Source organism: Adiantum capillus-veneris, chromosome 12 (genome assembly GCF_014529385.1).
Source record: "Adiantum capillus-veneris isolate H3 chromosome 12, ASM1452938v2, whole genome shotgun sequence".
NCBI lineage: Eukaryota > Viridiplantae > Streptophyta > Polypodiopsida > Polypodiales > Pteridaceae > Adiantum > Adiantum capillus-veneris.
Window position 1 is genome coordinate 17,974,376 of NC_140942.1, and position 27,178 is coordinate 18,001,553.

Below are 27,178 nucleotides of genomic sequence, written 5' to 3' on the forward strand. Positions count from 1 at the left end.
CGCTGACCCCCATAGGGTTTGGTATTACTTGTAACTTTGCAGAGAACCTTAATACAATCATAACACATAATATTGCCAAATGGGTGGCCTTTTGATAGGTCCTCAAGATTATTAAATTCGTACTCGCATCAAAAGAGTCATCTTTCTTCTACCTTTGACCATTGGATGTCTCTCTTCATCATCTATGGAAACATCATGACATGAAATTTCATCTTAAAAACACTTGCATGCTTCAAAGTTATACATGCAAAGGTTCGAGCATGAATTTGCACGGCTAGTTACGTGTGTGTGTGTGTGTGTGTGTGTGTGTGTGTGTGTGTGTGTGTGTGTGTGTGTGTGTGTGTGTGTGTGTGTGTTTGCGTGTGTGTGGGCGTGCACGCACGCACGCACTATATTATATGGCATTTGGTTTTTGACAAGACAAACACAAAGATCAAGCCTAGTAGGAAACATATCTCTCTTCCGCAATTTAAAGATCCATATGGTGGCTTACAAAGAATCGATGCCCGAAAGACATGTAGCAGAAGTACCCAAAGAAGATTTGAACATCGATGAAGAGCGATGGACCAAAATGAAGGCACAGTTCAATACAGCTCATAATTATCCCACAACAGCAATAAATGTTGCAAATTTGGACATCAAGCAAAAGCAATAGAATATACAAGTGGTTGAGGTGGACCTTTTTCAATGGCATCCCGTTTAATAAAGCTGAAAATTTATCCTTCATCACAGGAACCCACCCAAATTTTACTAAATAGGTGCCAGAGCTCTGGCCAAGTATTCCTTGCCAAAAACCACCCATCGAGATTCCACACAGCAAACATTCAATAATTCAACTCCATCCAAGAAGAACAGGAGACCATGATAATGTAAAGCCATGTGCCAACTGATGTCTGCTCTCGGGCCAAGTTCTCTCCACAATAAAGCCCCGGCTCACCTCCACCCATCTACCTTTCTTTTCTGAGCTTCCAACAACATGTTTCTGCCAGTGATTCTGCATTCCTGCTGTATAGTTACAGCCGGGTATGCTAGTGGCTGCGGCAGTGCCAATATCAGGATTCCAGCAGACCTCTACAACCAGGAATCGCCTTTCCCTCGACGGTTGCAACAAAGCTGCCTCTTCACCCACCTTCAAAATCATGGTAAGCATGCCAACAACATCAAAAACCCGACGACATCGATGCACCTCAGAACTATTTATGACAATTGGTGACAGCCACTCATTCCTTGGTGCAATGTACCACATGCTGTCTTTGTGGCCATAAGAGCGGGCAAATTCAGCGAAGTCACTGGCATAAACCCACCAGCCCATCCAATGGTTTACATTTAGATAAGAAGTTGAGAGATATTTTGGAGGTTTAGAATTGTCCTCTCTCTTTGCTTCTGTCAGACTCGAAAGACGTGTAGCGTGATCCCGTTGCAAGCACAAACTAAGCCACAATTGTGGTTCATAAAAAAGATAACCCTTGGTTAAAGCCCTTGGCATGACTCTGATGATGCTTGGATCTGCTCTGTACTTCTCATATCTCTGTAACTGCGGGTCTCGAAGAGGTTTATACTCTCTATATTCAGTTTCCTGCATTTTCCCTGGCTGGATAGAATCACTTCTCCTTTTTGAAACTGGCAAAGAAGAGTGGAAGAGATTGGATATCTTTGCAGCTGTATTCGGATGACGGCACAGTTGAAGTTTGCTATTCATACTTCTCTTGCGGTCAAGCCATGTGTCACCAACTGAGGGTGCCACACAGCATGCATCAAGCACTAGCCTTTGATCGGCCGGAACAGAAGTGTTAAGAAAATGGTGAAATGTACCCAAGTAGAGTTCAGTGCTAATGGGATCGATCCCCTCTACAGAAGAAAAAACTCTTTTCCCACCATGGTGCCATACAGAAGTACCTGGAGTGACTAAGCCAGAAACCTCCCAAGGACCTACGTACAACAAAAAATGCACAGAAACCTCCCAATGATGCACGTGGGTCCAGGCATAGTCCAACGATCCTTGCATTGACTGCTTTGCATTTGCTTTGAATAGAAAATCGCATTCCCCTGCTGTATCTCCTTTCTCCATTGCTACTCGACTTCTGCGTGTTCGAGTAGGCTCTGCTCTCTTTACATAATTCAATTTCTTTTTAGAAGTTGATTTATCAGCAATATGCTTCCTAGTGGTACTTGTGCAAATCCTGGACATGTGTATTTTCCTATCTACTTCAGTTGTCAGCTTTCCGACATTTAACTGATTCGGCAAAGTTCTATCTGATGATGAGCGATTGATTGACTTTGCATTCTGCAACACCCGGTTTTTTGGTTCAGATTTTGACCCATTTGGACTTGTTCTCTTCACGGGTAACTTGAGATTATGAACCTTGTTACCAGTGGAGTCCTCATGCTTTAAATCAACTGAACAACATATCCTCCATTTCTGAATTCCTTGGGTAGAAACATCCATACCCAAAAGTACAGGAAGCTTTGACATGCTCTCACGCACTGCATTTGTATGATTGCCTCCCTTCAAACTCTTGGGCCATCTTTCTACAAGCTCCTGAATATCTGTTGATGCATGGTAATCAAAACTTGATTTCTTAAAATCATCCATAAGACGTTCTATGTCAGATTCGCATAACTCTTTGACTCTGCCCTTGCGGTTGATTTGATAGCTACTAAATCGCTTAATAAGTACATCATTCTCGATGAGCCTCACAATGACCTCTGACATCATCCCACCTTTTTCAAGGGCAAAGCTTCCGATGTCGCCTTTGGATTTCTTCAATGTTCTAGAAGATTGTTCTTTTTGAATGGTCCAGCCTCCAACTTGCTGTGATATAAAAAGCGGGTCTGGTGATAATAGTGATGAGTACTTCAGCACGTACTCAATACACGCAGCAAAATGATCCCCTATAAGAATAATCACACGAGAATTTCAATGAGCAGACTGCAAAGCTTGTCCGTAATTCCTTAAACCTACACAACATAGTAAAGCTAGTACAGACAACGTTTGACTAGTTTGAGATGGCACTCAAGAAGCACAACAAGCCAGGATACTGCAAATATACGATACCTAAATTATTAGCAGAAAAGCCACAAAAGAGAGCGCAAGTCATAAACTTGCATAAGTTATCCACCCGACAAAACCATCAGCTCCATGCATTGCAGTGACAAAATCACCTCCCCAGCCGCGCCCCCAAAACACGTGCACACATTCATGCAAGCAACCATAAATAAAAAGATCATGCTCCGGACATGAGAGGAATTTCCACAGAAAACAACGTTTTGACCACAATTTTGTGGCTTCAATATATACTTAGATCAGTACAAGAAAAACCTGGATTCACTAATAAAGGGAAAACAAAGAGGACGAATAAGAGGTTATTCGTCCAAAAAGTAATATAATCAGCTAGCTCCATCATAATCAGTATTGACTAAGCACTACAACACCCCTCATTACCCAACAATGGGAGTAGACCTAGATGTAAACAAACGCTGCCCCATCCTCAAACAAATACAACAGTGCGCACACACACACACCAGCATACATTAATGTAAAGGCCTACTACATTTTTTGTCATGGCTACAGCCATGCAGAACAGACTCTGCCATAATGTGCAACAGACTCCACCATAGTTAAGCATAGCGCCAAATGAATACATTGAATAAACAACATAATACAAATAAATTGGTTGATAGGGCATATGCACCAGCCAAGATAGAAAGAATTAACAGAATATCAACCACTCATGACTTGCTGTCATAAGGTAAAATCTCCACATCCACTATTACAACTTCAACACGCTGAATCCACTATTACAACTTCAACATGCTGAAATTAGAGAATTCATACATAAAAGACAGTGAAAATCATAGATGTAGTCTTCCTCAAGAAAATATAACCATCAGCTTCATGCACGAGTAGCACAATATCAACTAGGCAGATATCCCACTATTATCATTTGTGCCCAATTATGGGAGTAAAACTAGGCATCAATATGGTTCTGCAACCTCCCCCACACAACATAGCAACATGGGCTTACATTAATACAAGACTCTGGATACCAAGTCTCTGTTAGGTGCAGGAATGCAGCCCTATTAAGAAGCATGCCACTGAAGATAAAGGGATTTGGACCAAAATCAAATGGTCAAAATTAAACCAAAACTTCACATAAAATATCTTCATGTTTAAGGGTCAGAATGCAAGCTTGTAGCATAGCACATGACTTTTTTTCTCTAGGATAAAGGGAAAAACTCACAAATGCTACTGATTAAACAATGTAACTAGCAGGAATCGCCGCTCTTTAACGGCTTTGTGAAGCATTCACAAGCCGCTAGGAAGTGTTCTAGAGATTCCGCCAAGTTTTCACAAAAGTAGAAGGCATAGAAACTACCTCGAAACAAGTATTTCTAATGTCAGGAACCATTCACATGCAGAGTGGGCTTAGCCATGGATCTATCCCAGCCCCACAAATCAGCCTCCTAGATGAAGGTATGATCCGGAAAGGAGATTTTTCTCAAAATAACAAATGAGAACTGTTACTCTTGACCAGAAAACGAGGCATCTCTCTAGCTCTCTAAATTTCGCCTACATTGCTCCACACAAGCACACAGTCCATCTTCACATCGTTTTGGAGCTCTTCTTATCTCCTTATCTATGTGCACAATGTTCCTTTATCAACACATAAATTTTGATCTCACAAAAAGGTCCTTTGGTCTAAATGCAAGTTTGATGTATAGAGAATCTTAGGAAAATTCCTCTTTAGGACGACAGAAGAATCAAGAACAAGAGAAAACCATAGAAGAGTTTATGAAAACCAAGACAAACAAAAACAGGAGAGTGATACAAAACGTTATGAGCACTTTGCTAATAAGAGCTACAAAGAAGATGGCAACCAAATCGCTCTCCTCTTTGTGCAAAAAAAACAAGAATTTCCGACTTAAGCCATAGCTATTTCTCTGAAAAAGGGAGTAGCAACAGTCAAAGGAGAGAATCACCTTTGGTCCTCTTCACCTTCTAGCTTTGCTAATTCTATATTTGGCTCATTTGGCCTTTGAACTACTCCTAAAGATTTCAAAAATCAATGACATGGTCATGTACACCTCCTCCAAAAGTGTAAGGATGACAAAGAATGCCACCAAATAAAGACATGGCATTGTGGACGAGCCAATCTTAGGGGTCAATGAATCAACATTAGGATTTCAGTCCTTGGCAGTAAGACTGAACATGCGAAGGAGAAAGGAACCTCACCCAAATTCTAGCACCTAAGATTTTGGTATGTGAACGAACTCAAGTGTGCTAGCTAAGGTTTCAGTATGTGAACAAATTCAATAGTGCAGGAAAGTAAGTAATCAGGCTTTTCACATAGGCATCAGTTTTGCCTGTTACTACACAAGAACTGCCTCTGTCAACTAACAGGAATTTGAAACATATGCTATTGAACAAGATCACGGTTCCTTAACCTTAAACCCTATCTCAAATCCCCCCCTCCCCAAAAAAAAAAAAGAACCATAAAAACAAAAATGCCCTAAAGGATGAACTCTAGGAATCTTACTGACCACAAACCCAGGGACGAGTCATTCTATGAAAATCAAGTCGTCCCAACCCTACATCGAAACACTGGCAACTCCACTCGCATCATGAGCAGCCGCATAAAAACCAATTGCTCTTCCTTAGAATGCATCAAGCACAAATTCAAATGAAAAAACTGATAAGACATTGAATACTTCAGACAAATCACTGCTGTAAACTGCATCCCTAAGGCTACTCTCACAAGAATTAAATAAAGCCCCATTCACATAATCTAATAATCTTTAGTAGTGGTCAGCCTTTTCACATCAAAAACAGGAATTCAGTCCATGTGCAGCTAGATAATTTTTGAGGTGGTCTTATTCCAATAAAAATAGCTCCATCAGGCAGGGAAAGCACACCTAATCTTGTAGTATATCTTCTCCCTTCAAAGTACTGACGGACCTCGTGAGAATCCAAACCCTTCAACCAATCTGCAACAACCTGCCAACTGTTGTCCTCTCCAAACATGTCTCTGCTCACTAGAGGCAGCTTGACAACCATTGACAAGTCAGAAAATTTGAACTTTTTTGAAAGACTTATGTCAGCTGTAATCAACACATTTACTCCTCACCTCTTGAGAGTCAGAGAAAGTTGATGGTGAGGCAACAACGAACGCAATGTCCCTGATGAGCCTGCAAATCAAATAGAAGATGGTCAACTCACAAAAGAAATAAAATAGTGCTTCACAGGTAGGTTTGCCGTTACAGCTAAGCCGTTCCTCCATCTCAAATAAGATGTAAACAAGGGGATATTTATATCATATCAAGTAGTCATTAGAGGTAGTAAAAAGCCAGTACTGTCAGGACTACATAATTGGCCATATGACCGCATTATGTAGTTTCCTTGTAACTATGGCTGGCACTAACCCCAAAACCTACTGCTTAAAATATGGGGCCCAACAGAAGGGTTCGCACAGCGGCCAGATCTGCCACGCCATCACACAGAAAATCTGCCGCAATTTCTGGGTTTCCACATCATCACATGGGTGGACTGCCACATCATCATCTTCTGCGATCTCTCTTTTACTGTCTCTGCCGGCAGGTTCTAATGTCGCATCATCACTTTTGTGAAAACAACGCCAACCTCCTCCAACTGGCACACATATCTGAGAACCATATGTGCCACTGCATGATGCAAAAAGACTTTCCGAGGCTCATTGCCCAAGAACAAGACGCGAACAATGAGCTTTAGAAAGTAAAGCATGACTCTGCATCTCTAGATCGATAATACACAATCCACCCTCAGATTTCAGCAAAAAGCATGTATGCCAAGCAACTCGAGCCCAAGTATCTATAGTCCCATCCGAACCTCCAAAGAGGAAATTCCTAATGAGACGACACACTCTCAACAAACTCTCTGAATGCATAATCCAACACGAAGCTGTGAACCAAGCTGTAGCCAAAAGCACCTAGTTGGCCACCAAAGCACGACCAGCCAATGGCACGGCTTACGACCAGTAGACTATAAAGCCAGTAAAAAGTACTGCTGAAAAAGGGCATCAATCCCAATGTGAAAGCCCTAATATCGCCGCGTCTGCTTCAGTGCAAGCCGAGAAAAACCATCTCACCCCACTGGCTCGCATATTGCACCCCAAGCACAATCCCACGTAACTTGCTCCAATTGATGAAAGCGCTGCTAGCCACACAAAATCTGCTCAAAGCCTGGCACAAAGAATCCAACACTGGCAAGGAATACTCAGCCAAAAACATGGCATCATCTGCATACTCCTGATAAAGCAAGCAAGCACCCTCACCCTTTGGGAGGGGCAAACTACCTTCTTTAAATTCTCTAACTTTCTTGCTTTTATCTTCGAGGAAGTCATAATGGTTTGCTACATAGAAATGCTTCTTCTTTGCGTAAAATCTGTGATCGTCGAAGTCCGAACTATCTGAGGATGAGTCCTCTGTAGAATTGCCAGAAACTGGGCGAAACTTAGGTTTCTTTGCCTTTTTCTTGCCCTTTCCGAAGCTTTGCTTTTTGCTTCGCTTTTTCCCTTTTCTGTCTTCTTTGCTCGAGTCAGAAGGGCTAGAAGAACTGTCAGAAGAAGAAGAAGAAGAACTAGAAACTCCTTCAAATCGCACACGCTTCTTCTGCTTTCTTGCCGATGCAAAGGTAGATTGACGACCCAAATAACCCAGGAAATCCATTCCTTTCTTCTGCTTTTTGTTGTGCTTTTTGGCTTTGTTGTTCGCGTCAAAAAAGTTGACTAATCCGTGCATCAACCACCTCTTCCAATTCTTGTTCGGTAAACATCCTCGGAGCAAGAGGTTTCTTGAGTGCCGGTTTGATGGGTGGCTCTGTGGCCTTCTGCCATTGGGTGTGCACTTCTTCAAAGGATGTCTGAGTCAAAAAATTTGCAAATTTCGAATCCTTCGCAATGTTGATCATCATCTTTGTCGCGTCGTCAACTAGTTGTCGATGTTCCATCTCTTCAATCTCTGCCTGAGTAGGCCTAGGGGCCGTACCCTTCGTAAGAATCTTCTTCCTGATCTCTTCCCGCATCCCCAGATGCAGAAGAAGTCGACTGTTCTTTGTTGGAATCCATAAGTGTCGTGAGAAAAGGATCGGATTTCCCGGTAGAAGAGAAATCGGTCGCTCTCTGATACCACTATAACAAACTTGGACACCCCAAGTCAAGATTCTACCGCGACACAACAAAGATTCACTTCAAAACAGTTCACAATTTACACTTGATTCGACACGGCCCGGTGGTTTTCCGTGCCTAGCACGGCCCCAAAGACTAGCACCCCTTTCGGTATTTCTTTTTGTATTAATCTGTGTTCAAAGTACAAGAGAGTGGGAGGGTTCTCAGTCTCGGACTCTGCATCCAGATGCTCTGAGAAGTGAGGGCCCTGCCCACTTATTTATAAGTTACAAGGGATGCCCAAAGCAGAGCCCCAAAATCTCTCCACTCAAAAGCTTCTAAAAATAAAGCAGTAAGTCCAAAAGCTTCCAAAAAGTCAACCAACATAAATCCAAGGATTTCCGTACAGCAGCGTAAAAAGCGGAAATCCATACGCTCTGCCGCGTCAGCAAGTGAGCGGGATTTGCGGTGGAAAATCTGGGCCTACCTTACAACTGCCACATGTCACTGCCACCAGTCTGGGTGTGTCCGGATCTGTTACCCCACTCTGTGAGTGTCCAGGGCCATGCCACGTCACCCATTAGTGACACCTGAATCTCTATCTGATCATGCTGTAACTATTAAGCATTTTTTGGATTCTATTTTGGCCAAATTTGAGGGCGTCTTTCCGCCAAATTTACCAGACGGGCTTCCACCGTCTCGTGGACCTGACCTTGATCGTACGGTATAACAGGATATCTGCTCTCGCACTTGCACTCGCACACGCTTCCCGCGGCACCTTCAATTGATACATCCGTGTGATGTCCCAAAAACAGTGTTTCGTACACGATATGGACATTACTAGTTTTTGGTTTTACCTTTTGGGTTAACCAACGCTCCTGCCACTTTTCAACAAATTATGAATGACCTTTTTGGTCCGTATCAGAAAAATTGGGATGTCGTGTTCCTTGACAATAACTTAATTTACAACAAAACACTCGAGGAGCATCTGCAAGACCTTCAACTCGTCTTTCGTGTTTTGAGACGAGAAAAGTTGTATGCGAAACAAACTAAGTGTGAATTTTTTCGCATGGAATTTTTGAATATGGGTCATGTCATCTCGGCCGATGGCATACGCATTGACCCCGAGAAGACACGCACTGTGCTGGATTGGTCCATTCTTCGCACGATCAGGCAAGTAAAATCCTTTTTGGATTTTACGGGCTTCTTTCAAAAATTTATCAGACGGGTGTCAGCCCGTCTGTTCAATGGATTGACGAGCTCGGTCAATGTTTCCAAACATTGAAGCGACTTATTACTATTGAACCAATGTTGCAGATTGTGGATCTGAACAAACCCTTTGTGAAGGAAACGGATGCCAGTGATTATGCAATCGGCGGTGTCCTATACCACCATGAGCGGCTTGTAGCATTTGAGAGTCGCAAGCTCACGAACACATACGAGAAAGAATTGTTGGCGGTCATTCATGCCTTGGAGGTTTGGCCCCATTACCTCTTTGGTGCCCACTTCGTGGTATGGACGGACCACCATTCTTTCAAATATCTCTGTGATCAGCCCGACCTCCGCGGTTGAAAGGCAAGGTGGGCCAAACTCATGCAAGAGTTCGATTTCGAGATACGCTATGAAACCGGCCTGTTCAATCCAAAAAGGGCAGTAGACTTTACTTCAAACCTTGATTTAGCTTTCACCCATTATTAGTCGTCTATTTTACCTGCGCTATAGTGACACTAGAGAGGGGAATGGGATACAGATGCTAGAATGCACCTGTATGAGAAGACCGACACCAGATTGGCCCCTAACTTAGGCGCCGCTTTCGGTATTTCTTTATTCAAAAGAGGGAATAAATGCTGTGGATCCCTACAAGCTGCCCCGCACAAACTTGGCTGAATTTCAACTGTTCCGGCCTGATTTCGGCAGCATAACTGTACTAGGACCCTTCACAGTCAGTATTCCCACGCATTGACTGACTTTCCCGACGCATACGGGCACTTTGCAAAACCTGGTGAGAATCTGCAGCACGCTGAATTCTCTGTTTTCAGCCCTGAAAATGCGCCAGATCACCTGTACAGCGGTCCCCTTGCGTCCCCGAACCTCCTGGGGGTATTAGGGTCCGTTTAGGGCCAAAACCCTAAACCTGCAAAAATACACAGCAGGCTGTAATTTACTGTTTCGGGCTCCGTTTCGCGTGCCGGTCGCATCCGTAGCAAGTCCTCGAGCTCCCGCACCTGTAGGGCTACTTGCCCTTTGAATCGGACGAGATTTCTAGCGTGAAACCTCTCCGAATTCACCTGTACCTGCGGGGGATTAGCCGCTAGCTAATCCAGTACCTGTGCAAGAGGCTCTTGCCTCGGCAATCGCGCATGAACCCACACAACTGTACATTGGTCAAATGAAGAGCCCACTAGAGGGGCATAACATACTGCCAAAGGGGAGAGAGAGGGCAGTGCGTAGCGTGCAGGGCATCACTCCTGGCACCGCACTGTGCATAAGAGGGAAAGCAAGCACTCCATAGCTCTTAACCTGTGACCAATCTGAAAATGAGGCTCTCCCCCTCCTAAATTCAGCGCCACTTCTTGTTGCATGAGGCAAGTGCACCAGAATGTGCCACTTGGCACATTTACAAGCATTTTCCCGTTTCGGGGTTGCCGCCTAAAAATCTCCCAACCGGTTGCCCAGTTGACTTCACGGCAGAGTAAGAAAATGTTCCCCTTGTCATTCCGAAGGTAATGACGTCAACACATTTTCAGGTCCCAAAATAGCAGTTCCCTAAATTTTAGGAGATGCTGCCATTGTATCTTTCTAGGTCATCCTACCCTCTTTGTACACTGCGGCCACATCCAGAACTGAAATGTAGCCTCTGTAGCAAAGGATTCCACTTTGGCTAGTCAATGACCCCACTTGGCTAACCATAGTCCTTGTCCAACCTTAGTGCTCTCTTGCCCTCAGGCCTGGACTCCCTCTGGACAGTTCCACACTAGCTAGGCAATGCAGGGCAGTTAGATTTCCCGAGGGGTGTTTCCAAAAAGTGAAAGTAAATAGATAATAAGAAAGAAATCAACAAAAAGGATAGATAGTAGTCACACGCTGGTGACATACCCCTCCTCTTGAAATCTCAAACGTCCTTGTTTGCATCTATGTCGTACATGCTCCTAGTCAACACTGATGTATTCAACACCTATCGACACATACATGCTCATTGTCAACCCTGGTGTATTCAACACCTCGTCGACTCATGTATTGCCTGCGTGTAAACCCTGTCCCAATGACATAGTGGTAGCTGCGCACTCTGCCATTGCTTTGAGTCACTAACTTTCCAATGACAAAATGGTAGCTACACATTTTGCCACTGTCTTATAGTACACGTTGGATCCCGTAACACTTTCGAGCATACCCAAACCGACAGTTTAAGAATGCAGTTACACATGTACTCTTGAATAGAAGCAATCACTGTATCCTTGACAAACTGACAAGAAATACTCACTTCTATAGCACTAACCAAACTTTTGGACATTCCATAAGAGCAATTGCCAAACTGACAATCTGTACAGCTCTAACATTCATGTAACAGGTATTTGATTTGAGCTCACTTTAAATACCATGTACATCATTTGTTTCAAAAGCCATTGTCACACTGACAATCCATTTAGCTTTGAAACTCAAGGGGTCAAGGTAGGTTGCAAATCGAAGGCTTCCAGGTAAAGTGATAACACAGTTGGTGACTCTGCAAGTTCACCTTCTTCTATCCACTTAGCATCCATTGGTGGATAGTTTCTGAACTTTACCAAGTAACGCCTAGCAACCTTGCCTTTCACTTTCCTTTCTTTGTGTGCCAAAATCTGTTCAGGGACCAAGATCTCGTCAAGTTCCTCGACTTCCGGCTGATCTTCAGCTGGCATATCTTCTGGCACATCACCCACATAGGGTCTGAGAAGACTCACATGAAACGCATTGTGAATCTTCCAACTGTCAGGCAATTTCAGCCTATATGCAACATCACTGATTATGTCGCACACTTGAAAAGGCCCATAGTAACGCATGATGAGCTTTGGAAACAGTCTTTCCTTGCCCTTCATCTTCTTTAACCTTGCCTTTTCAAAGCGTAAAAGCACCCAATCACCAAGTGAATATACCACTTCACGACGGTGACGATCAGCTTTGCTTTGCCTGAGTCCTTTCTAAGGCCACTTTGACCTTCTTGTACATTTCATCCATGTCCTAAACATACTTATCTGCTTCAAATATCTTGTCCTTTGTATGCAGTATGGGAGGAACTTTCTTGCCACCTTCAACTATCTCAAAAAGTGCCTTGCCAGTTGATGAATGCACTGTATTATTGTACGCATACTCCACCAATGGCAAATACTGCTCCCACTTTCCTTTATGCTCTGACACATAGCACTTCAGCAGATCTAGGACAGTAGAATTTGCCTCTTCTGACTGCCCATCTGTTTGAGGATGAAATGACGAAGAGAATTTGAGCGTGGTGCCCATATTCTCAAACAAGCCTCTCCAGAACAAACTTGTCATGCGTGGATCACGGTCGCTAACAATCGACTGTGGCATGCCATGATACTTGAAAATATTGCTCATAAACAAGCGTGCCATCTGATCTGGCTTTATCTTCTTCCTGACAGGAATAAAATGAGCCTGTTTGCTGAATCTGCAAATAATGGTCCAAATACCATCGTTTCCTGCCTGCGTTCTCGGAAGATCAAAGATAAAATCCATAGCAATACTTTCCCATGGTTTATCTGGAATAGGTAGTGGTTGCAATAACCCTGGTGCCTTTTGCCTGTCAAACTTGACCTTTTGGCATATTAGGCATTCTCGCACAAAGGCATCCACATCCCTTCTCAATGTAGGCCAATAGAAGAATGTCTCAACCGCTTTAACTGTAGCATCGATACCACGATGCCCTGCATACGGTGGGACATGACTCTCTTCCATAACTTTGCGTCGCAATGGCTTTGTGACACACAATCTGCCATGCATCATCATGAACCCGTCTTTAAGAAGATAGTGTTCATGACGTTGTCCATCCATTAGTTGCTCGAAGACCCTTGCAAAATCTTCATCATTTGCATACTGTTCTCTCATATCATCAAGTTCATGATGATAAGGAATCGACACAGCTGAAATTTGTGGCTTCCTAGACAAGGCATCAGCCACAACGTTCTTCTTGCCTTCCACATGCACAATCTGAAAATGAAACATGGACAAGATATTTGCCCATCGCATATGCTTCTCAAATAACTTTGTTTGTGTCAAGAAGTATCGCAAGGTCTGATGGTCCGTTTGGACAACGAAATCTGCACCTAGCACGTAGTGTTTCCAACTTAAGAGCGCATGAATCACAGCCAGTAACTCTTTCTCATAGACCTGCATGGTCATCTCTGGCCCTTGCAAAATTCTGCTCTCATAGGCTACTACCCTGCCATCTTGCATTAGCACTGCACCAATGCTACTACCGCAGGCATCACACTGGACCACAAATGACTTCCTAAGATCTGGCAACACAATGACTGGATCTGAAGTCATCTTTTCCTTTAAGAGATTAAAAGCTGAAATCTCTTTCTGTGTCCATCTAAAGGTGACTGCCTTCTTTTGAAGAGCATGTAAAGGTGAAGCAATCTCAGCGAAATTTCGGATAAACCGTCTGTAATAGGAGCATAGTCCCAAAAAGCTTCGGACATCATGCACCGTCTTCAAATTTGGCCATGACTTGATCGCTTCAACTTTTGCAGGATCCATTCTGACACCATCCTTTGAGACAATGTGTCCCAAAAAGTGAATCTCTTCCAGAAAAAACTCACTTTTCTTTGCATTGATGAGCAACCTACGAATGCGTAGCTCTTTGAACACAATGGCCAAGTGATGCCTATGCTCCTCTTCATTCTTTGAGTAGACTATCATGTCATCAAAGAATGTACCAACAAACTGCTGGTGTGGACGGAAAATTCTGTCCATCATCCTATTGACCATAGCAGGAGCATTTGTGAGACCAAGGGGCATCACTAAAAATTCGTAAAGGCCAAACGTCGTTCTAAAAGCAGTCTTGTGCACATCCTCTGATCTAATGCGGATCTGATGGTACCCACTCTTTAGATCTATCTTGCTAAACATAGCTACTCCTTCTAATTTGTCCATAATATCATCAATTCTAGGTATAGGGAACCTATTCTTGATGGTATTCTTGTTCAATGCACGGTAGTCGATGCACATACGCCATGAGCCATCCTTTTTCTGCACCAACAACACTGGAGAACAGAATGGAGATGAACTGGGCTGAATCAGCCCCTTTTCTAACAGCTCATGTACTTGGCCCATTATCTCTTTCTGCTGAGCCGCACTAACCCTGTACGGAGGCTTATTTGGTGGGCTACTGCCTGGCACCAAATCTATCGCATGGTCCTCGGGTCTCTCTGGCGGTAATTGAGACGGTAATGAATCGGAAAAACAGTCACTATACTGTTGTAAAAACATTGACCTTTCTTTATCTAGCACAGATAAATTTGATTCATCACAATCTGACACTTCACGTGCAAAAACCAAGTACGCAGAAAGATGCTTTTTTCATTACAGAAGTAATAGCAAAAGCTGATACAATAGGAATAGACTCTCCTTTAAGCTTTACATACAGAATGTGAGTCTTTCCCCTGCTCTGTACAGTGATCTTTTTGTTGTAGGCATCCATGATTCCCTGTACACGAAACAACCAAGGAATACCTAGCAACACATCACATCCGTCCAGTGGCATGATGTAAAATTCTTCAGCATCTACATAAGACTGGATATGTAGACGCAACTTTCCAATGATGGGTGTCACAGCCTCTCTATGGCCAGGACATGCCAAACCTGCCTCTGCTGTATACCCCATCTCTTCAGGTCTGATTCCCAACTTTGAAGCCAATTCTGGGGAAATGAAGTTGGCTTTGGCACCTGGATCAAAGAAGATAAGCACTGTTTGATCCCTGACCTTTCCCCATGCTCTGCAAAGCTCACTTGCATCTAAATTTGGCTTATCGCCCACCATATCTGGCACTAGACCAGCCATGGGCTTCTTTCCTTTCTTGTCTTCCTTGTCATCAGAATCAGCTGGCCTTTTCTTTGTAGGACAATTGTAAGCAATGTGGCCAGGCTGCTCACATATAAAGCATTTGTTCTCTGTCCTCAGGACCTTCTTTTGCTCTTCTGACTTGCGAGGAAAACGTCTTTTCCATTTCTTTGCTGGTCCTTTTTCTGATTCAGCCGTAGCTTTGTCTTTCCCTGCGTTGGCTGACTCCTGAGTCCCTTTAGGAGCCTCATTGGGAACGTGCTTCTTGGCTGAATTTTTCTTGCCTAATCCTGCCTTGACGCCAGTGTTAAATTCACAATCTTCTCCCTTGAGCAAACCATTGCCAGTGTTTGCTACCTCGATGAGCTGCGTCAAAGTAGTGACTTTTGTCTTCGTGCAGTATTTTCTCAATCCTTTGGGTAGGCCACAACAGTATTTTTCAATCTGTTCTGTCAATGGCACAAACCTATAGGAAGTTACTGGAAGTAGAGCTTTCCAAAACTTTCGATTGTAATCATCCAAATTTCTGCAAGTGGCAGCATTTAGCTGGTGCCATTCTGTCATGACATCTGCTTCAAAGTCATCAGATAACCATGCTGCTGCAAAAATCTGCTTGAAGTAAATCCATGTGGACGGAGCTTGCCCTTGAAGCAATAAAGTTGTCCACCATTGTCCCGCATTCCCTGTCAAGAAAGTGGCTGCCTTCCGGACCTTTGAAGCCTCTGTAAAGTTTCCCCCTGCATAGGCCTTGTCAAACTGCTGGAGGAATGAAAGAGCCTTCTTCCTGTCATCAAACCCTGTAAAGGTCGTGAATGACACACCTTTGCCACCTTCTTTGTACGGAGTTGGCCTCTCCAGCGGCATTAAATTGTCATATGGAAGTGACTGAAACATCGGAACACTATTAGGGTTCATTTGTGTTCCTTGGCCGCTATTAAGTTGAGCTGGAAATGCCATATTTGGCTGCTGATTTGTAATTCCAGCCATACCAAAATTTGCCTGTGGCATCCCAAATTGGCCTTGAGTGCTCTGAAACCCTGGTTGCATACCCATGACACTGTACATGGGGTTAGGCATCATCGTTTGAGCACCCCCAAACACTGTTCCTGGCGTGTAAAATTGATTTCCAGGTGCATGACCAGCCATGCTCTGGAATACGGATCCACCTCCAAAATAGCCAGGGTGTACTCAAGGTGGTGGGAAGACCTGTTGCATAGCCTGTAGGTTGCTTCCCTGCCCATTAGAACCAGCTATAGGCTGCTGAAAGGTGGCGGGCTGAACTGGTACAGCTTGAAAGACTGGCATCTCAGCCACCTGTTCTTGCACCTTAGGCATGGGTTGTGGAGACTGCATGTTCTCCGTTAAGTGTATAGGTGTTTCCATTGACTGTGCAGTATGAATCACCTGTGCTCGAGCCTTAACAGGCTTTTGAATATGATCCAATGACCCAACTTGCTGAGACGGAACAGGAGGTTGCAGAAAGGCTAAAAACCTCGGGTTCTGCATTACTTGTGTGAACATAGCCACAGCAGTAGCCAACTGGGTCCTGAATATATCGTCATCTGTCTGTGGTGGTCTTGAGGACTCACCCACTTCATGTGTCTGTTGACCCTGTGAAGAGGAAACCTCTTCAGTCACATCATCTGGTCTGTCAGCCATAATTGCAATTCCCCGTGTCTGGTCTATGATCCCCTGTGTCTTCAAGCCCAAAACTGACCAAGGCTCACTTCTATGGGAAAAAGTGATTTAATCCCGTCGATGGAACCATGAAACCGGCCTGTTCAATCCAAAAAGGGCGGTAGACTTTACTTCAAACCTTGATTTAGCCTTCACCCATTATTAGTCTATTTTACCTGCGCTATAGTGACACAAGAGAGGGGAATGGGATACAGATGCTAGAATGCACCTGTATGAGAAGACCGACACCAGATTGGCCCCTAGCTTAGGCGCCCCTTTCGGTATTTCTTTATTCTTTAAAAGAGGGAATAAATGTTGTGGATCCCTACAAGCTGCCCCGCACAAACTTGGCTGAATTTCAATTGTTCCGGCCTGATTTCGGCAACATAACTGTACTAGGACCCTTCACAGTCAGTATTCCCACGCATTGACTGACTTTCCCGATGCATACGGGCACTTTGCAAAACCTGGCGAGAATCTGCAGCACGCTGAATTCTCTGTTTTCAGCCCTGAAAATGCGCCAGATCACCTGTACAGCGGTCCCCTTGCGTCCCCGAACCTCCTGAGGGTATTAGGGTCCGTTTAGGGCCAAAACCCTAAACCTGCAAAAATACACAGCAGGCTGTAATTTACTGTTTCGGGCTCCGTTTCGCGTGCCGGTCACATCCGTAGCAAGTCCTCGAGCTCCCGCACCTGTAGAGCTACTTGCCCTTTGAATCGGACGAGATTTCTAGCGTGAAACCTCTCCGAATTCACCTGTACCTGCGGGGGATTAGCCGCTAGCTAATCCAGTACCTGTGCAAGAGGCTCTTGCCTCGGCAATCGCGCATGAACCCACACAACTGTACATTGGTCAAATGAAGAGCCCACTAGAGAGGCATAACATACTACCAAAGGGGAGAGAGAGGGCAGTGCGTAACGTGCAAGGCATCACTCCTGGCACCGCACTGTGCATAAGAGGGAAAGCAAGCACTCCATAGCTCTTAACCTGTGACCAATCTGAAAATGAGGCTCTCCCCCTCCTAAATTCAGCGCCACTTCTTGTTGCATGAGGCAAGTGCACCAGAATGTGCCACTTGGCACATTTACAAGCATTTTCCCGTTTCGGGGTTGCCGCCTAAAAATCTCCCAACCAATTGCCCAGTTGACTTCACGGCAGAGTAAGAAAATGTTCCCCTTGTCATTCCGGAGGTAATGACGTCAACACATTTTCAGGTCCCAAAATAGCAGTTCCCTAAATTTTAGGAGATGCTGCCATTGTATCTTTCTAGGTCATCCGACCCTCTTTGTACACTGCGGCCACATCCAGAACTGAAATGTAGCCTCTGTAGCAAAGGATTCCACTTTGGCTAGTCAATGACCCCACTTGGCTAACCATAGTCCTTGTCCAACCTTAGTGCTCTCTTGCCCTCAGGCCTGGACTCCCTCTGGACAGTTCCACACTAGCTAGGCAATGCAGGGCAGTTAGATTTCCCGAGGGGTGTTTCCAAAAAGTGAAAGTAAATAGATAATAAGAAAGAAATCAACAAAAAGGATAGATAGTAGTCACACGCTGGTGACACGCTACCATAAGGGTGCTACCAATATGGTAGCCGGTGCCCTTAGTAGGATCTCTGAGGTAAATACTCTTTCATTTGCTGCAATTTCTACTGACTTCGTTCTCTCAAAGGGCATTGCCAAAACGATCATCACTTTGGTGCAATCTGGCATGGAGTCCAAGACGGATTACATAGCCCGAAAAGCTATGGTGGTCCAAATGCCCCTGGGCTGGCTAGAGAAAGGTAGTGGAGAAGTATTCCATTCGTAATGGATTACTTTTCAAGCAAGGCAAAGTGTGTGTGCCCGTCGACGAGGATATCCACAAGCAAATTCTCTTGGAGTGTCATGATGCCCCAAGTGCAAGACACCCTGGCATACACCATACTTTGATCTTAGTAGGCCGGTATTTCTATTGGCCGCACATGAAAGCTTTTGTTGAAAAGTATGTGTGGGAATGCGCACATTGTCAGCTCAACAAAGCTGAACGTCAAAAACGCGCCGGGTATTACATCCATTGCAAATTCTCGATAGTGAATGAACAAGCATTTCTAGGGATTTTATAGTTGGATTACCCCAGACCAACCATGGTCACGATGCCATTTGGGTCGTCATAGATCAACTCACAAAGATGGCACGATTTATCCCTACGCGTTCCACCGTAAAGAGCCACGAGTTAGCTCACCTCTTTGTGAAACATTTATACAAATTATATGGTTTGCCGACGAAATTGTTAGTGACCATGATTCAAAATCCACATGCAATTTTTGGCAAACTATCTTCCAGAATTGGAGACCCGTCAATGTCGTCCTCAGATCACCCTGAAACTGATGGACAGACCGAATGCACAAATCAAACTATGGAGGACATGCTACGAGCATACGTCTCTGCACGTCAATCTGATTCGCAACACTATCTCCTACAGATTGAGTTTGCTTATAACGGTACAAAGCACTAGGCTACTTGCTATAGCAGCCAACGGATTTTACGAAAATCCATACAACCTGTGTCACCAGGAGGTGTATTTTTCCTGTTGCCTTCTTTAAATATGTACTACATATTTTTATTTATTTTATTTTTACATGTTTTCCCCGAGACCTTTGAAAAGGTGCAAGTGGACAATGCATGGCCAGTGTGAAACGGCTGCGGCAAAACGGGTTTCTCACATCGTGAGTCTAGGTCGGTCAATCTGGGACTGGTCGGGCCAATTAGCACTGAATTCTGATGAGTATGGAAGTTTGTGCGCGCCAGATGGAATTAGGGCCACTCGGCAAGTCTCTTATAACTTTATAAGTTAGTGGAAACTAGAAAATTAACTCAAAAGGGGCAAACTCGACACATGGCGGCTCCAGGTGGATTTTCCACTTCCGACATGAAGAGGGGGCGCCCAATTTGAGAGAGGGGGACTGATTTGACTCACAAGTGAACTTAAAGTGTATGTGTGAGTAGTGGGTGCACGTTTACAACTTTAATGAAAAGCTTGCCTTCCCCTTTGCTCTATGTAGCGCGACGATTTGCTCTCGCGCATCTCTCCCCCCCCTTTGCACATATTGTAATGCCCCACTAGTTGGGCTATTCAAATGATCATGTACAGTCGTGTGGGTTTTATGCGTGTTTGCTAAGGCAAGAGCCTTCTGAAATTCTACTGTCCTAGATCTGCTCAAATGCTATGTGTCAAGAGCACAAGGCAACTTGGGAACACCATCTCCCATTGGTTGAATATGCTTATAATAACATTGTGCATATGTCAACAGGTAAGACACCATTTGAGATAGTGGAAGGAGGGAAGAAAGTCCCGCCCATTTTGAAGACTAAGGACAAGATATTTGAGGCAGACAAGTATGTGCAAGGTATGGATGAAACATACAGGAAGATAAAGATTGCTCTTAAGAAGACTCGAGCTAAGCAAAAGAAAGCTGTTGATCGTCACCGTCGTGAACTTGTATTTTCACTTGGTGATTGGGTGCTTTTGCGCTTTGAAAAGGCCAGGTTAAGGAAAAGGAAAGGCAAGGAAAACGTTTGTTTCCTAAGCTCAGTATGCGATATTATGGTCCTTTTTAGGTCTCAGAAAAGATCAGTGATGTAGCTTACAGGTTGAAGCTACCAGAAGGCTGAAAAATACATAATGCTTTTCATGCCAGCCTTCTAAGGCCCTTTGTTGGTGATGTGCCAAAGAATATGCTTGATGAGGAACAGCCCGAAGTGGAAGAATTGGATAAAATTCTTGTTCCTGAACAGATATTGGCACATAAGGAAAGGAAGGTTAGAGGAAAGGTTGCAAGACGCTACTTGGTGAAGTTCAAGAACTATCCATCATTGGATGCTAAATGGATGGAAGAGTCTGAATTGGTTGATTCACCTCAACTATTGCAACTATATCTTGAAGCCTTTCAAATGGAACCCACAGTGACTTGATATAGCTCTATGACGCAATGTAAGAGCATGGTTCATGATGCTCAAAAGAGTAGTTAAGCAATTGTATCTACTCTTTCCATACAAAATTTGGCTAGAGAAGTTTGTGCTTGAGAGTACACTAGAAGACTTCTTTGCTTGATATATGTGTGGTAGCCAGGTTGATGGGATTGTTTAATCGTCCAACGCTACATTTCCGGAAGCATGTATATCTTGGATTCCCATTATAGAATATATTTGTTATCAGGAACTAACAGCATGTATTATTGGCATGCAAGCGAGGTCGCTTGCAATATTTCAAGGGTGGGGTGTGTCACTAGGAGGTGTATTTTTCCTGTTGCATATTTTTAGTTATTTTATTTTTACTTGTTTTCCACGAGACCTTTGAAAAGGTGCAAGTGGACATTGCATGGCCAGTGTGAAACGGCTGCGGCCAAACGGGTTTCTCACATCGGGAGTCTAAGTCGGTCAGTCTGGGACTGGTCAGGCCAATTAACACTGAATTCTGATGAATATGGAAGTTTGTGTGCGCCAGATGAAATTAGGGCCACTCAGCAAGTCACTTATAACTTTATAAGTTAGTGGGAACTAGAGAATTAACTCAAAAGTGGCAAACTGGACACATGGCGGCTGTAGGTGGATTTTCCACTTCCAGCATGAAGAGGGGGCGCCCAATTTGAGAGAGGAGGCTGATTTGATTCACAAGTGAACTTACATTGTGTGTGTGCGTAGTGGGTGCAAGTTTACAACTTTAATGGAAAGCTTGCCTTCTCCTTTGCTCTATGTAGCGCGACGGTTTGCTCTCGCGCATCTCTCTCTCCCCTTTGCACATATCGTAATGCCCCACTAGTTGGGCTATTCAGATGATCATGTACAGTCGTGTGGGTTTTATGCGCGTTTGCTAAGGCAAGAGCCTTCTGAACAGGAACCGGATTAACTCCCCCACAGGTACGCACAGTCCCATCGCGAAGGAACATGGAATTGGAGAGTTTTCTCACGTGAAAACTCCTCCAAATCACAGGGCAACTGTCCCATTGCATGCGGGAGGTCTTGGGGAGCGCGTGTTGATGCGTTCGCTCCGTCTGAAACGACCCAAAGCAGAGAAAAACGGCCTGCTGTGTAAAATTGCAGGTTTAGGGTTTTGCTCCTAAAGTGCACCAATACTTCACAGAAGCTTCGGAGAAGCTAGAGTGTGGTTGTACAGGTGTTTGGGAACTTTTTAGAGGCTGTTACAGTGAAAAACGACGCTCTGCGTTTTCTCACCAGCTCACAGAAAAGCTCCAGAATCGCATGAGAAGTCACCCTAGACTTGTGCTTTTGGTCTATACAGGTTATACTGCCGTTATCCTGTCGAAATTGGGCCAAATTCTGAAATTACAGCCCTAGACAGGTTTGGACAGCTTGTAAAGTTGCTTGGGGATTTCCCATCTCAATCAAATAAAGAAATACCGCAAGGGGCACCAATTTTTGGGGCCAACAGGGTCATCGTTGTGCACAGCATTCTAGCCTTGGACGCAAGTGTTGAGTCTCTCTCTTTTCCATCAATACTCTGTGTGTAATTAACACGTTGTAGATTTCGTACCGCCCTTTACTATGTACAGGCCGGTTATAACCTGCCACATGGCATTAGCAACACAAATCACGGAAAAATCCATACAACCTGCAACGTCAGCATCCCTACTCCGTACAATCTGCCACATCAGCATGTCAACGTAATTTATAGAAACTGGCTGAGGATTTGAGTTTTGGGTTTCTTAGGGTTTTAGGCCCCTCGATCAGGGTACCATAAGTTGGTACAACTTATAATCTTTAAAATCTTCAGTTATAGGCCTCTCGACAGGCTCTATAAGTTGGTAAAACTTTATCTGCCCTTTTGTCTAGGACTTGGCTCTCCTTCTGTTCGGTGTGTCCATGTGGTCATGCCACGTCATCACTTTGTGACAGCCCTCTTATCCCATTTCCCTCACGCTTTGAGTTCAAGCCCCATGAGATAGATCTTTGTCTCTGGGATCTGTTTCTACGTTGTTACAACTCCTCTCTAAAGCAATCTGGTTATCCCAATTCCCTCTCAGCCCCACTGGTCTTGAGTTCGAGACTCGTTGGATAGATCTTTGAGTTCTCTTGGGATAATTCTTGTGTTATAAAAATTCTTGTGCCATGTGTGTGTGAATAAGAAGAGGAGAATGAAAATAGCCGCTCTATCACTTGTCGAATAGATCTTTGAAATCTCTAAAACTCTCTCACTCTCTCTCTCTCCCCAAAAGTCCAATTTTCTTACCCTTATGGCCCCTCATCCGAAGCTAGATAGAATACTGAAAAGTGTGTGATAGGACAAGTTTGATGATTATTTATCTGAGTGTGCGTGCTCAATGAGTCCAATGAGACAGATAAACAAGGAAGAGAACTCACTGATCGGGTAGAAGCATCAAAAACTGCCAACGCTCTGAGTTTGGGGCCGGTCGGTTGAGGGGCTTCTGCTGGGCCCTCTCCTGAGGAGGGGGGCTGGTAGTGGGGGCTGTGTGAGGACGAAAGAAGAGAGGGCTAAAAGGGGCTCGTAAGCGGAGGGCCAGCCCAGAGGAGTCGTCCAATCCGCAGCGCATCCGCCCCCCAGCGTTAAGGGAACATGGCGGCAAGCAGCAACGAGCAGGCCAAAGTAGAGACGCGCCAGAGGAGAGGGCTTGAAAATTGTAGCACTCCATTTTGTTCTCTCAAAATGTCTTCAGCGCTTACGGCGCTGCGGCCTACGCTGCTGGAGCTAGCTTGAGGATTGAACAAGTTTTCCACCACTGCTTGTTGAAGTATCAAGATGGCACGCCTTGTTAAGGGCGAAGGTTAAGCAACAAGAAATGGAGTTGTGTAAGTTAGTTGTAGTCCCGCCGTGGTGATTGTTATTGCCATAGTGACATTAATGGAGTCGTACTGTTGATAATTAGTAGCGTAATGTTGAAACCTTGAAATCACTAAAGAGTATGTTGATGGTCCACGAGACTAAGTGACACGCAAAATTTAATTTTGTGGTTTGGGTGGGGGGCGGGGGGGGGGGGGGGGGGGGGGGGGGGGGGTGTTGGGTTTGTGTGGTGGTGTTGTTTGGTTAAGGCGTTCTAAACGTGAGCTTCGTGAAAATCGAGACGAAATGCAACCCGAGCAGCGCAAAATTTCATGCCTCCGCAGGCTGGTTTTGAACTCACCACCCCGCGACCCAAGTCTTGGGTCACATGGGTTAGCCAACACACTAGCACGCACATGTTGTATTCAACCCCATTTTTATGATGTATTATGCTTAAAAACATGCACTGCTCGGGTTTAGGGAGTCCAATTTGTGGTCGGATTTAGTTTTGATAAGACTGTTGTGGCTACGATTGCATAAAATCTCGTGTGTAGACTTGGCAACCATGGATCCCCTCACCACCCCGCATTCAATTTTGTGTGTTACTTAATTCTGAGGGTTGATGGTAAGGCATGAGGATTGTAATTGTCTGTAGCCATGATGAGACACGAGTGAATGGTTTACGATATAATGTAATTATTGTTAATGGGTTTATGTTTTCGTAGTAAAAATGGAAATTATACTTTCTATTGCATTTGTGGAATGTTATGATGTTGTAGAGTTACGCTTGTTTTTTATGAGGAAACAAAAACTTTTGTGGGGTTGTTGAGTAAATGATTATAATTAGGTAAGTCTATGGTATTTTGAGGGGGATAATTTGTTTCTTTAAACAAAGAGTGTATAGTCATCAAGATCTTATCATTGATTATGTTATTAAATGCTTTCTTAAGAGAGATAATATTCAAAGATTTATATTAAGTGGGTTTTAGATAGGGAGTGGAGATTTTGTTACATAGGCTATCAGTTTGATTGCAACTTGAACCGAACGATATTGTTCAAAACTACAGGTTCTAGTTTAATATGGTCAAACTTTAGTTTGAAGACATTGAACACTATGTATAGTTCATCAATAAGTTGGATAGGAAATTGCAGTCTAGTAATAGTGTTTTAAAATTTCTTATTCACAAGCTATTTTGTGGAGAAGTGTCCATTTGTCTCTCTTTTGATGGATTACATAATTGTCACTTTTCATATCTAGCTTATTGACCTACTTAGTGTTTTGAAGAGAATCCATATGGTGTGTTTTTCATGGCTATTATGACTTGTGAAAATGTCATCAGCTCCCAATGTTTTCTACACAAACTTCCACAATGAGTCATGGTTTGAGGTTAAGGATCATGTGTAGACAGATTTGTTGTCAACTTTGGATCCATCGGTACTTGTATGGTTTTTTTACAAGATTTGGCCTTCATATATCGTGCTTGAATACATATAGGTGTGCCTATTCTTGTGTCAATGGTTGTGTAAATCTTTGTCTTTGTTTGCATAGAAAAAATGGGATATTGAGGTTATTGAAATGAGATTACTAGTGTGTTGGGAAATGTGTATTCTATTGAGTGAATCAATAAATTTTTAGCGCTTGATCCCATGACGTACAATATTGAATTAAGGGTCCTTTGATTTAAGGACTTCATAAAGATTTATTTTATTCATTTGTTTTATTAGTTTTTATGTTTATTAGATTTGTCTTTTTATGGGAAAAGTACTAAATATTTGTTTGTTTTATTGTTTTTATTTTACTTCCTTCTCATTTTATTTTGCTTCAAAATGTAGACAGTATTTAAGTGGAGCCCTTCCTAATATACAAACCATTTGTGATTATATATGTATAGTAGATAATACAATTTTATAGTGAAACATAATAAAAAATTCATGTGATTGTAGGTACATATTTAAACTTACACTCCCTCATCTCCCCTTAACTTAGCAGACCTTCGTGCCTCCTCACCTTGTTAGTATAGGAAGTATGAATTCTACTAAACAAAGATCGTGAACCTAAGCATGACGTGTATGATATTTAGCTATGGTTGTTTCGTGAAAAATTTATGTGCTAATGGGTTCTATGTTTTGCAAAAGTGGGTTTGCTTAAGTAGAGTTGTTGAAAAGAATTATTTATAAATACAAATTCTTGAGTTGTGCTATGAAATTGTAGAGCTTCTTTTTTGTTTGTTCAAAATTGTGTTGCGAATTTTTCACAATCTTTCAAATGTGGTTGCATTGTTTTGGACGCATGAATAAAATCGTGCTTTGATTTCTTTGATAAGCTTGTTATCAAATTTTGTTATGTAAAAAGTGCAATGATTAGCTACTCCATGTACATTGTGGACATATTGTATATCTGAATTTGCATCCCAAAGATTGGCTATGGATGAATTAAAGTTATCGAAATAAATATCTTTGACCCCTCTTTTCAGCAAGAGTGTGGAGCATGATATTATGGTGGCTATATATTGAATATATTCTTCACAAGTAAGTAGGTGGCTAGTTATAAAAGCCATTTCTTGATAAAAATGTTGGCATTATAATCTAGTGGCAAGAGGTTCTCTTTAATATTTGTAATTCGTTTCTTACTGCATTCAATATTGATCTTTTGTGAGTGATAAGGCTCTGAAATAAAGTAAAAGACATTAGATAGCAAGAAAGCTCAAATCAACCATCTTTATGCTTTTTGAAACAAGTCTATTTATGTTTTTGTGTGTGTGAACTTCTTGCAAGTCTACTAAAAGAAGTGTAAAATCCGTTGTGATGTACTTGTCCAGAAACTAAATGATATCTTAAATAGGCACATTTTCTATTCACATCAATTCGTGATCATACTTTCTACCATGACTTTGCAATTCAATGACACAAAAATTATTTTCAATTCTATCTAAGTTAGTTTCATCTTTAAATAGCAGAGATTTGATTCGGTTTTAGATTATTTAAATAAAATGTAATCACTAGATAGAAACCACTACAAGCTTTGAAAATGGTTTAACCATTCTTTATTTCAAAGTAACTCTTTTATTTTTAGATGATTTCCTACGTAACAAGCTACTGGTAACTCTTTGACCGTTCTTTATATAAAGTAACTCTTTTATTTTTAGATGATTTCCTTTGCAGTAAGCTACCAATACCTATCATTGTTTGAAGAGGGTGTACAACTCCAATAAGATAGCAAAGGTCATAGTGAGGCTTGTGTGAGGCCAACTAGGATTGATGCTTCATTATGAGTAAATCTTTGCAATATTTTTTACCCCCTTTTCAAAGTTTGATAGAATATTAACAATACTTATTTGTAAGCCAAAATGACCAGCATATGTAAGCTCCCTAAATTTAGCAAAAGATAGTTTAATACTAGCAAAGCAAGCCTCTATATGGTTTAGTTGCTCTACCTCTTCTATAGATGTATTAAATCCTATAGAGTACAATTGATCAAGAAAAGCTCAATGGTGTTGTCTTTTGTTTACACAAAGCTTACAAAGATAGTTTATA

At 42.9% G+C, this 27,178-nt stretch overlaps 1 protein-coding gene across 3 annotated transcripts; it reads right to left on the reverse strand.

Moving 5' to 3' along the window:
• Positions 1-564: 564 nt before the first annotated feature.
• Positions 565-23,736, reverse strand: LOC147445382 (uncharacterized). 3 transcript variants are annotated; one of them, XM_086524893.1, is made up of 4 exons: positions 23,227-23,736; positions 6,126-6,186; positions 5,914-6,043; positions 565-2,892 (listed from the first exon to the last, which is right to left on the reverse strand). In XM_086524893.1, the coding sequence occupies exons 1-4, from the start codon at positions 23,514-23,516 to the stop codon at positions 833-835; spliced, it is 2,541 nt and encodes an 846-aa protein (XP_086381019.1). In that variant the 5' UTR covers positions 23,517-23,736; the 3' UTR covers positions 565-832. The 3 variants fall into 3 exon arrangements, with proteins under 3 accessions (XP_086381019.1, XP_086381020.1, XP_086381021.1); XM_086524894.1 differs by having other exon boundaries at positions 5,914-6,033; positions 23,227-23,304; XM_086524895.1 differs by lacking the exons at positions 5,914-6,043; positions 6,126-6,186; positions 23,227-23,736 and adding an exon at positions 3,056-5,359.
• Positions 23,737-27,178: the final 3,442 nt, after the last annotated feature.

Bases quoted from the DNA above. Each gene is read 5' to 3' on its own strand.
- LOC147445382 (XM_086524893.1), bottom strand. From the start codon at position 23,516: ATGGAGTGCTACAATTTTCAAGCCCTCTCCTCTGGCGCGTCTCTACTT. The intron at 6,044-6,125 runs GTGAGGAGTAAA...ATGGTTGTCAAG, and splicing joins CTTTCTCTGACTCTCAAGAG to CTGCCTCTAGTGAGCAGAGA. The intron at 2,893-5,913 runs GTGTGCTTTCCC...TTATTCTTATAG, and splicing joins AAGATATACTACAAGATTAG to GGGATCATTTTGCTGCGTGT.